Consider the following 11,756-nt stretch of genomic DNA (forward strand, 5'->3'; position numbering starts at 1 on the left):
GAGTCGTGGTTTGATATGTCAATTTACTTTATGTGAGTATATATATAGACTTTATTATAAACAGTGCAGTCTGTAAAACTTAATAAATCAATTAAAAATGTATAAAAGGTCAATTGTGTTAATAATAGTGAATTGAGTGAAATGCCTGTCTCCACACATACATGGATCTGTGAACACTAATAACTCGATCTAAAATCATTTGAATGATTTTAATAAAGTGATGTGATTATATAAAATGGTGGAGTGTTGCAGAAAACATTACACAAACATTTCAGCAATGCACGAATACACTGTACATACAGTGAGCGAACAGTTTGACTGACAGCAGTCACGTATCCTGTTTTTACAGTCTTAAGTTGTGCTATTTTCAGGATCTGGGTTTACAAGGCTTATAAAACACAAATGGCTTTACTGGTATGTGATTGTATAAGCTTTACTGGAAAAAAAAAAGAAAAGAAGTTGAGGTAATAATGCAAAACAATGCAGACTGGCCTATTTCAGCATATTATGAAAGTACAGTACCCTTGATTTTTAATTATCATCATATTTGAGGTATTCCACATAGAAAGAATAGAAATAGAAAGAAGTTAGAATATATATGTTTCACATTATAGGAAAGAGACGCTACAACTATCAAAAATATGGCCGTACTTCATATAACATAGCCATAGGGAATGTCATTTCCTCGCTATAGGGATGATTTTGTCTTCGCAGAGACAACTGGCCGGACAGCCCTGGCTCACGGTGGGGTTTTCACAGGAGGCCTGGTCCTTCATGGCATCACAGTTGATGTACGTGTTGATGTACGGACAAGGGTTCGCTAGAAGAAGGAGGAGAGAGAATTGAAAGTCAGTGAAGCAATAAGAAGTAAAAGCATTCTGCAATGCAATCTCGACCTGGAAAGTCATCATTCAGGCGCATTTTGCAACCAAAAACCCAAATATAGGTGTACTTACTGCACAGATGGTCCTGGCAGTCATCCGGGCAGGATTCACACGGAGAGCCCAGCGAGTACGGAGAGACTCCTCTGAAATTCCCTCTGAAATAGAGGAGAGGATTTCGTTCAGAGGAATTTGAACTGTAGTCTATGAAACATTGAAGAGGACCGATTATGCTTTCGTTCATGTTCGACTCTCTTTAGTGTGTAATGTTGCTGTCTGAGCATGAAAAAGTTATTCTCTGAACTCCCTGAAACGCCTCCATTGTAGTCTTGAGTTTCTTCCGGGAACGAACGCGTCACAATATTCCTCATTATAATAATGAATACGCAGAATAAAGGGGCGGGGCCTGGTCGAGTTAGTAGTAGGGTTGGGTACCGAAACTCGGTGCCAATAGGGAACCGGTTCCGACGTAAACGGTAGTAACCAGACCGAATAAGAACGACAATTTCGGTGCCTGACTTAATTAGGCACACACGCACACACACGCACAGTCTCTTCTGTCTCACATGCGCGCTCTTGCTCGCAAGGTTTGGCTGCATTTCACGTGTAAAATTACGTGTCAGAACGCCCTCTGGGTGTGCCGATAGTCTGAATCCATATAGAATCAAGCCAATTCATTGGCTGATGGCGCGGGCGCCGCCTCGACGCACTTACGTCGTCATATTATGTTGGATCTGCTCCTCAGATTTCTTTGCCGAAAAAGGAAGCAGGTCGGCAGCGCAAGGAGCTTGGCAGCGTCTCGTTCCCTATTGAGATAGGTTACACCAGTAACCAGAGATGTTCTCTTTCATAGGTTCACTCAACGCTGCGTAGCTAAGAAGCAGTGGATTTGTAGGCTGCTGTATCACGTGCCGTTTGAACTGACGCGCTACAGCGATCTGTCACATTTCAAAGAGCCAAAACGTTATTTATTGTGTGAATCTCGTAAAAATATTGACAGAATCTGACAGCTGTGGATTTGTTCCATATCAAAAGTAACCTTGTCTGTCGGTGTCAGTGTCCTCTTTGTCCGCGATTTTTCTCTGCGTGAGAAAATGGATGTGTGGCGTGCGTGAGAGCGTGTGAAAAGGGTCAATTGCGTGAGTCTCACGGTCAATGCGTGAGAGTTGGCAGCTCTGCCTGTTAGTAATCTCTATTAATCTCTCTTGAATCCAACACGGAAGTGACTTAAACTGCAGTTCATCGACTGGCCACTAGAGACAGCCTGGATGCAAAAGAGACTCAATCCCATAAACCCGCATGTTAAAATGCCCAGCTATACAGCAGAAAAACATGTGTTTACAGCCTGGTGCTAAAAGTGGTTTTGGTCTATATTGCTAATTTAGCCCTTCATGACGGCTGTGAGGGGGGTGAATTTTTTTAGAACTCATCCGTTTAAATTATATTAAGCATTAAAGTTCTGCATAATTAAGGGCGTGGCCACTTGAGTGACAGGTGGATTGCCGCTGATGTCACTACTAGCCGTCTGTTAGCGTCACGTCACCTCAGCTAATCCGCCTCGGCCCATTTCCGTTTATCCGGGAGTGACGACGGCCGGCTCCGCCCACTTTGGGCTTCAAAAATGCTCTTCAGAAACACTACGGGTGATGTCACGCACACTACGTTAATATTTTTTTTACAGTCTATGATTGAAACTCGAGGTTATGGTAAGGGTCGGGTCATTTCCCAAACACGCTCAAAGCGCTCGACCAATCACAACACACTGCTTCAGCCGACCAATCAGAGCACAGTGTGCTTTTCAGAAGGCGGGGCTTCATTGAGACAGGAAGTAAACAGAGCGTTACTGACAGACTGGGAAGAGAGGAGCCGCAACTATAGAGAATATGAGGAGAATAATCAACATTCAAGCAGGAAAACCTGTTCTAGACCCCATAAACAACATCAAGGCTTCATAAAAAGGCATAATGGGTCCTCTTTAAAACACCCTAGAGTGAAATAAACAGCTCAGCATTGAGAGGAAGGCAGCAGGAACGTACGCGCGATAGTAATGGCATCCGTAGAAGTAGTTGCTTCCACACTGGGTCATGGCACAACCGACCTCATACGAGCTGTACCACACCACCTACAAGAGCAAGCGTTAGCTCCATCTTACATCACATGTGGCACACAGATAATAGCCCCACTTTATATTAAGTGGCTTTAAGTACTGTGTACTTCTTGTGTTCATGTTGTATTGTAAAACACTTTTGCTGCTATTGAGGTATTTTTAAAATATAAGTACAATTTAAAAACATGTACAGTATGTACACAGTAAGTCCATTGTGTCAAATTATTAATTTCAATGTAAGTACATAGTACTTAAAGCCACTTAATATAAAGTGGGACCCAAATAATTCTATTACAAACATATACACTGCTGTTCTGTTCGGCCCTTGTGAAAAAGAAGTGCACTTAAAGGGTTAATTCACCCAAAAATGAAAATGTAAGACGCTGCCCACAACAGAACCGGAACACAATACAATGCTGAATAAAGGCCTAGTTTTTGTTATTTTTGGACCAAAATGTATTTTCGATGCTTCAACACACTCTAACTAACCCACTGATGTCACATGGACTACTTTGATGATGTCTTTATTTCCTTTCTGGACAAGGACAGTATACCGTACACACATTTACAATGGAGGGACAGAAAGCTCTCGGACTAAATCTAAAATATCTTAAACTGTGTTCTGAAGATGAACGGAGGTCTGACGGGCTTGACATGAGGGAGAGTCATTAATGACATCATTTTCATTTTTGGGTGAACTAACCCTTTAAGATTATTGAATGTGCACGTGTAAGTGTACTTGAGATCACTTGCAAAAATACAGGAATGCATTTGTCGTTCTACCGAATCCTCACCTGTGTGTAATGTCCAGTCGGCTGACCGTTGATAGAGCCGATGGGAAATTGATAATTGTTGACTTCGCTATGCCACGCATTTACCACTTCAGTCCATGAATAAAGTCCAGACGCCTCGAAGAGATTTTCACCCATTTCATATCCTGTCCATCAGAGAGAAAACATTCAGTGAAAGAGTCTAGAGGAATTATTAATTTCCTAATATTAATTGTGTCTGGAGGACTGTAGGTTGGTTGAGACCGGGAGGAAATTATGATGATTTTAAAAGACATTTTCGTTATTTAATGTGTACAGCAAAGCATTGGTGCTGTATTTGTTTGTTCAATGTCCAGTTCTGAAGCCATTGAGATGTAGTTCATGCTGTGAAACACACTGTCATTTCTTCCTGCACGTTAACACACACACACACACACACTTGCACAATCCTCCTGTATAAATATTAGGTCTATAGACATGTGGGTTGGATGAAAGAAATCTTGTTTTCTCAGGTCTACACTGCTTTTGTTGCATATACCGTGGCCTCAAAACTTATTTGGACAGTTAAGCCAAATAAAAAAAATGTCACAGCAATGATAAAAAAAAAATATATAGTAAAGCAAGTGGCATTTATTTCTAAAGAAGAAAGACAGCACAAAGAGACTTTCCAGGTGAAATGGTTCACAAAAATAAGTGTGTACAGTTTGAAGTGATAAAACAATAAATGTAGTGTTGAAAATGAAGACGGTATTGTGTGACTTTTGTGAAGCTTTAGTGAAACACGTCCATGTTTGATTTAATGAAGTACTTCATCAACAGTTGATTACAACACACTTTAAATAGTTTGAAGATTTATTATCAATGCAATTATGTTCATAATTATGTACTTAAATAGCCTAGACAAAAGGTTCTATATAAAACTCGGGTTCTTGGCTCAATTTTAATTAACCCTTTAAGGTTCTTTATCTGGAGAAATGTCTTATATGATTGCATATTTTTTTCTAGTGTGTCTAACGAGCTGTTTAATTCATTCACTTTAATTAAAATGAAACTAAATCCATCAAATGATCCCATGATAGGAACCCTAAAGGCTCTTTATGTGAAGCGCCTGACCGATCCCTTTATGGTTTTATACATAGACTAATTTCTTCTAAAAGTGAACTTAAAGGGATAGTTCACCCTACAGACGAATAAAGCCACGATATGTAATACAACGCCCCAAAAAAGTATCCGTGTGTTTTCCTCACCGAGTCGAATATCCGTTCGTCTGATGACAGATGTGAACACGATAACCTCTTGTTGCGAGGAACACGATGGATATATTCACCTCAGAGACGAAGGTACATTAATATTTCATGTTGCATTTGTATTATTCTTGATTTCTCACAACTTGTGTGTTTTTCTGGGTGAGTCGGAGTGAAGTGATCGAGTCTCATTTCGAGTTATTTTTCACCAAACCCCCTCATAAACCCAGGAACACTTCTGTGAGACTTTTGCGTATCTTTTAAAAAGCTTTGATGCCGGTCTCTATTTACTGCCATTATATGTATGAGCGCGAGCAGGACCGGAAAAGAAAGCAGGCATTAGAACAACACCAGGGTGAGTAAATGATGGCATGATTTTAGGGTGAACTATCCCTTTAAATACTTCAGGGTTCGCGTTTGACTGGCAATTTGGGTGTTTTTCAATTCTTTATAATATGTGGTACCTACAGGCGAAACTCAAAAATTTGAATATCATGCAAAAGTTCAGTAATTCAACTTAAAAGGTGAAACTAATATATTACATGCAAAGTGAGATATTTCAAGCTTTTATTTGTTATAATTGTGATGATTATGGCTTACAGCTTATGAAAACCCCAAATTCAAAATTAGAATATTGTGAAAAGTTTTCATATCTGTAAGCCATAATCATCACAATTATAACAAATAAAGGCTTGAAATATCTCACTTCGCATGTAATGAGTCTATATAATATATTAGTTTCACCTTTTAAGTTGAATTACTGAACTTTTGCACGATATTCTCATTTTTCGAGTTTCACCGGTATAAAAGCATGAATTGTGATATAACATACCGTCTATCAGGCGGCTGCTTGGTGGCCCGTGTGTCATGTTACACTGATCGATCCAGTCTTGAGCCGACTGAGCCACTGCGTCACTCCAACTCTGAAACACACAGAGGATCTTCATTCAGCATCTGAGACTCTCTCTGAGACGCACGCTTCAAATGCAAATGTGAATCATAAGCGTGTGAGTGACCATCTTGAGCATGTTGCTGGCCGGCGGGTCCACAGCTCTCCTGAAGGCGTTGTGTACGTCCACGATCTCCTGCTGGACAGAAGTCAGGTCTGTACACACGCCTGTGAACGAACACAGCAAAACGAAACATATGCAAGATGCAAAACAGCAGATGATGCATATTAAACAGAGTTATTATAGTGATGAATGCTTACCTGGCTGGAAAGCCCACCGCAGAAAAGAGAGACATGCATTAGATGGATATTTGTGTTAGATCATTTAATCACATAACATAATAACTGTTAATTCATTAATAAATATTGACCATAATGCGCAGATGTGTTTTATTCATATACACTACCAATCTAGCTGTTTTTTTTATGGAAGCTTGTTTCCGCCACAGAGTGAAAAATAAAAAAGGCAATTGCGACTTTTAATCTCACAATTCTTTTTTTTTCAATTGCGTGTTATAAAGTCATAATTGCGTGTTATAAAGTCATAATTGTGTGTTATAAAGTCATAATTGCGTGTTATAAAGTCATAATTGTGTGTTATAAAGTCATAATTGTGTGTTATAAAGTCATAATTGCGTGTTATAAAGTCATAATTGTGTGTTATAAAGTCATAATTGAGTGTTATAAAGTCATAATTGCGTGTTATAAAGTCATAATTGTGTGTTATAAAGTCATAATTGCATGTTATAAAGTCATCATTGTGTGTTATAAAGTCATAATTGCGTGTTATAAAGTCATCATTGTGTGTTATAAAGTCATAATTGCGTGTTATAAAGTCATAATTGTGTGTTATAAAGTCATACTTGCGTGTTATAAAGTCATAATTGTGTGTTATAAAGTCATAATTGTGTGTTATAAAGTCATGATTGTGTGTTATAAAGTCATAATTGTGTGTTATAAAGTCATCATTGTGTGTTATAAAGTCATCATTGTGTGTTATAAAGTCATCATTGTGTGTTATAAAGTCATCATTGTGTGTTATAAAGTCATCATTGTGTGTTATAAAGTCATAATTGTGTGTTATAAAGTCATAATTGTGTGTTATAAAGTCATCATTGCGTGTTATAAAGTCATAATTGTGTTATAAAGTCATAATTGTGTGTTATAAAGTCATCATTGTGTGTTATAAAGTCATAATTGTGTGTTATAAAGTCATAATTGTGTGTTATAAAGTCATAATTGTGTGTTATAAAGTCATCATTGTGTGTTATAAAGTCATCATTGTGTGTTATAAAGTCATCATTGTGTGTTATAAAGTCATCATTGTGTGTTATAAAGTCATAATTGTGTGTTATAAAGTCATAATTGTGTGTTATAAAGTCATAATTGTGTGTTATAAAGTCATAATTGCGTGTTATAAAGTCATAATTGTGTGTTATAAAGTCATAATTGTGTGTTATAAAGTCATAATTGTGTTATAAAGTCATAATTGCGTGTTATAAAGTCATCATTGTGTGTTATAAAGTCATACTTGCGTGTTATAAAGTCATAATTGTGTTATAAAGTCATCATTGTGTGTTATAAAGTCATAATTGTGTGTTATAAAGTCATAATTGTGTGTTATAAAGTCATAATTGTGTGTTATAAAGTCATAATTGTGTGTTATAAAGACATAATTGTGTGTTATAAAGTCATCATTGTGTGTTATAAAGTCATCATTGCGTGTTATAAAGTCATAATTGCGTGTTATAAAGTCATAATTGTGTGTTATAAAGTCATAATTGTGTGTTATAAAGTCATAATTGCGTGTTATAAAGTCATAATTGCGTGTTATAAAGTCATAATTGCGTGTTATAAAGTCATAATTGTGTGTTATAAAGTCATAATTGTGTGTTATAAAGTCATCATTGTGTGTTATAAAGTCATAATTGCGTGTTATAAAGTCATAATTGTGTGTTATAAAGTCATAATTGTGTGTTATAAAGTCATAATTGCGTGTTATAAAGTCATAATTGCGTGTTATAAAGTCATAATTGTGTGTTAAAGTCATAATTGTGTGTTATAAAGTCATAATTGTGTTATAAAGTCATAATTGCGTCTTATAAAGTCATAATTGCGTGTTATAAAGTCATAATTGCGTCTTATAAAGTCATTATTGCATGTTATAAAGTCATAATTGTGTGTTATAAAGTCATAATTGCGTGTTATAAAGTCATAATTGCGTGTTATAAAGTCATAATTGTGTGTTAAAGTCATAATTGTGTTATAAAGTCATAATTGTGTTATAAAGTCATAATTGCGTGTTATAAAGTCATAATTGCGTGTTATAAAGTCATAATTGTGTGATATAAAGTCATAATTGCGTGTTATAAAGTCATAATTGTGTGTTATAAAGTCATAATTGTGTGTTATAAAGTCATAATTGCGTGTTATAAAGTCATAATTGCGTGTTATAAAGTCATAATTGTGTGTTAAAGTCATAATTGTGTGTTATAAAGTCATAATTGTGTTATAAAGTCATAATTGCGTGTTATAAAGTCATAATTGCGTCTTATAAAGTCATTATTGCATGTTATAAAGTCATAATTGTGTGTTATAAAGTCATAATTGCGTGTTATAAAGTCATAATTGCGTGTTATAAAGTCATAATTGTGTGTTAAAGTCATAATTGTGTTATAAAGTCATAATTGTGTTATAAAGTCATAATTGCGTCTTATAAAGTCATAATTGCGTCTTATAAAGTCATAATTGTGTTATAAAGTCATAATTGCGTCTTATAAAGTCATAATTGCGTCTTATAAAGTCATAATTGCGTGTTATAAAGTCATAATTGTGTGTTATAAAGTCATAATTGAGTGTTATAAAGTCATAATTGTGTGTTATAAAGTCATAATTGTGTGTTATAAAGTCATAATTGCGTGTTATAAAGTCATAATTGTGTGTTATAAAGTCATAATTGAGTGTTATAAAGTCATAATTGCGTGTTATAAAGTCATAATTGTGTGTTATAAAGTCATAATTGCATGTTATAAAGTCATCATTGTGTGTTATAAAGTCATAATTGCGTGTTATAAAGTCATCATTGTGTGTTATAAAGTCATAATTGCGTGTTATAAAGTCATAATTGTGTGTTATAAAGTCATACTTGCGTGTTATAAAGTCATAATTGTGTGTTATAAAGTCATAATTGTGTGTTATAAAGTCATAATTGTGTGTTATAAGTCATAATTGTGTGTTATAAAGTCATCATTGTGTGTTATAAAGTCATCATTGTGTGTTATAAAGTCATCATTGTGTGTTATAAAGTCATCATTGTGTGTTATAAAGTCATAATTGTGTGTTATAAAGTCATAATTGTGTGTTATAAGTCATAATTGCGTGTTATAAAGTCATAATTGTGTGTTAAAGTCATAATTGTGTGTTATAAAGTCATAATTGTGTTATAAAGTCATAATTGCGTGTTATAAAGTCATCATTGTGTGTTATAAAGTCATACTTGCGTGTTATAAAGTCATAATTGTGTTATAAAGTCATCATTGTGTGTTATAAAGTCATAATTGTGTGTTATAAAAGTCATAATTGTGTGTTATAAAGTCATAATTGTGTGTTATAAAGTCATAATTGTGTGTTATAAAGTCATAATTGTGTGTTATAAAGTCATCATTGTGTGTTATAAAGTCATCATTGCGTGTTATAAGTCATAATTGCGTGTTATAAAGTCATAATTGTGTGTTATAAAGTCATAATTGTGTGTTATAAAGTCATAATTGTGTGTTATAAAGTCATCATTGTGTGTTATAAAGTCATAATTGCGTGTTATAAAGTCATAATTGCGTGTTATAAAGTCATAATTGTGGTGTTATAAAGTCATAATTGTGTGTTATAAAGTCATCATTGTGTGTTATAAAGTCATAATTGCGTGTTATAAGTCATAATTGTGTGTTTATAAAGTCATAATTGTGTGTTATAAAGTCATAATTGCGTGTTATAAAGTCATAATTGCGTGTTATAAAGTCATAATTGTGTGTTAAAGTCATAATTGTGTGTTATAAAGTCATAATTGTGTTATAAAGTCATAATTGCGTCTTATAAAGTCATAATTGCGTGTTATAAAGTCATAATTGCGTCTTATAAAGTCATTATTGCATGTTATAAAGTCATAATTGTGTGTTATAAAGTCATAATTGCGTGTTATAAAGTCATAATTGCGTGTTATAAAGTCATAATTGTGTGTTAAAGTCATAATTGTGTTATAAAGTCATAATTGTGTTATAAAGTCATAATTGCGTGTTATAAAGTCATAATTGCGTGTTATAAAGTCATAATTGTGTGATATAAAGTCATAATTGTGTGTTATAAAGTCATAATTGTGTGTTATAAAGTCATAATTGCGTGTTATAAAGTCATAATTGCGTGTTATAAAGTCATAATTGTGTGTTAAAGTCATAATTGTGTGTTATAAAGTCATAATTGTGTTATAAAGTCATAATTGCGTCTTATAAAGTCATAATTGCGTGTTATAAAGTCATAATTGCGTCTTATAAAGTCATTATTGCATGTTATAAAGTCATAATTGTGTGTTATAAAGTCATAATTGCGTGTTATAAAGTCATAATTGCGTGTTATAAAGTCATAATTGTGTGTTAAAGTCATAATTGTGTTATAAAGTCATAATTGTGTTATAAAGTCATAATTGCGTCTTATAAAGTCATAATTGCGTCTTATAAAGTCATAATTGTGTTATAAAGTCATAATTGCGTCTTATAAAGTCATAATTGCGTCTTATAAAGTCATATTGCGTGTTATAAAGTCATAATTGTGTGTTATAAAGTCATAATTGAGTGTTATAAAGTCATAATTGTGTGTTATAAAGTCATAATTGTGTTATAAAGTCATAATTGCGTGTTATAAAGTCATAATTGTGTGTTATAAAGTCATAATTGCGTGTTATAAAGTCATAATTGTGTGTTATAAAGTCATAATTGCGTGTTATAAAGTCATAATTGTGTTATAAAGTCATAATTGCGTGTAATAAAGTCATAATTGCGTGATATAAGTCAAAATTGTGAGATATAAACTCGTAATTCTGGGTAAAAAAAATGTTTCCTGAGAATTTGACTTTTTAACTTACAATTGCGAGTTTATATCTCACAATTCTGAGAAAAGATGTCAGAATTGCAAGATATAAAGTTAAAATTGCGAGCGAAAAAAGTCAGATTTGCGAGTTTATTTCTCGCAATTCTGACTTTATAACACGCAATTGTGAGATACAAAGTGGCAATTATCTTTTAAAATGTTTTATTATGTGGCGCTTCTTTTATTAAGCTTCTATAGTTTCACTATCTGCTCCAAATCATCCATTTCTAAGTAGTTTTGTGAAGAAAAATATATGTGCAATTTATATTTGTCTACAGAACTCATTTCAAGCAGAAGCCTTTAGACTGAAACACAGATAATTGGAAACATAAATTCAATCAAATATTTTTCACTGGTGATGTAACTTACAGCAAATAAGTTACAAGTATCATGAGCAAATAGTAAATTATTAAATGTAAACTCACCAAGCTGCAGGAGCGGCTCATATGGAGCAATCCCAAGATACAAACTATCACTGCAAACATTGTGCGTCCTTCCGTCCAGCAGACTGCGGAAATATATATCTAATTAAATAATAAAAAAATGTAAAAATTATATTTTTGTAAAAAAATAAAAATGTAAATATTTTTCGAAGTAAAAAGTGTAAAAGAAACTCAGATTCCAATTTTAAAAAAAATATTTTGTAGTTATTTATAGCAAAGAAATCTG

The 11,756-nt window shown here is 33.9% G+C and overlaps 1 protein-coding gene across 1 annotated transcript; it reads right to left on the reverse strand.

Annotated features, from left to right (window-relative positions):
• Positions 1–417: 417 nt before the first annotated feature.
• LOC130079425 (cysteine-rich venom protein ENH1) lies at positions 418–11,587 on the reverse strand. Its single transcript, XM_056244689.1, has 7 exons — positions 11,509–11,587; positions 6,019–6,119; positions 5,835–5,925; positions 3,783–3,925; positions 2,918–3,003; positions 957–1,039; positions 418–820 (listed from the first exon to the last, which is right to left on the reverse strand). The coding sequence occupies exons 1-7, from the start codon at positions 11,570–11,572 to the stop codon at positions 678–680; spliced, it is 711 nt and encodes a 236-aa protein (XP_056100664.1). The 5' UTR covers positions 11,573–11,587; the 3' UTR covers positions 418–677.
• Between the last annotated feature and the right edge of the window lie 169 nt (positions 11,588–11,756).

Source organism: Rhinichthys klamathensis, unplaced genomic scaffold (genome assembly GCF_029890125.1).
Source record: "Rhinichthys klamathensis goyatoka isolate OS25496 unplaced genomic scaffold, OSU_Roscu_1.1 h1tg001044l_1, whole genome shotgun sequence".
Classification (NCBI taxonomy): Eukaryota; Metazoa; Chordata; class Actinopteri; order Cypriniformes; family Leuciscidae; genus Rhinichthys; species Rhinichthys klamathensis.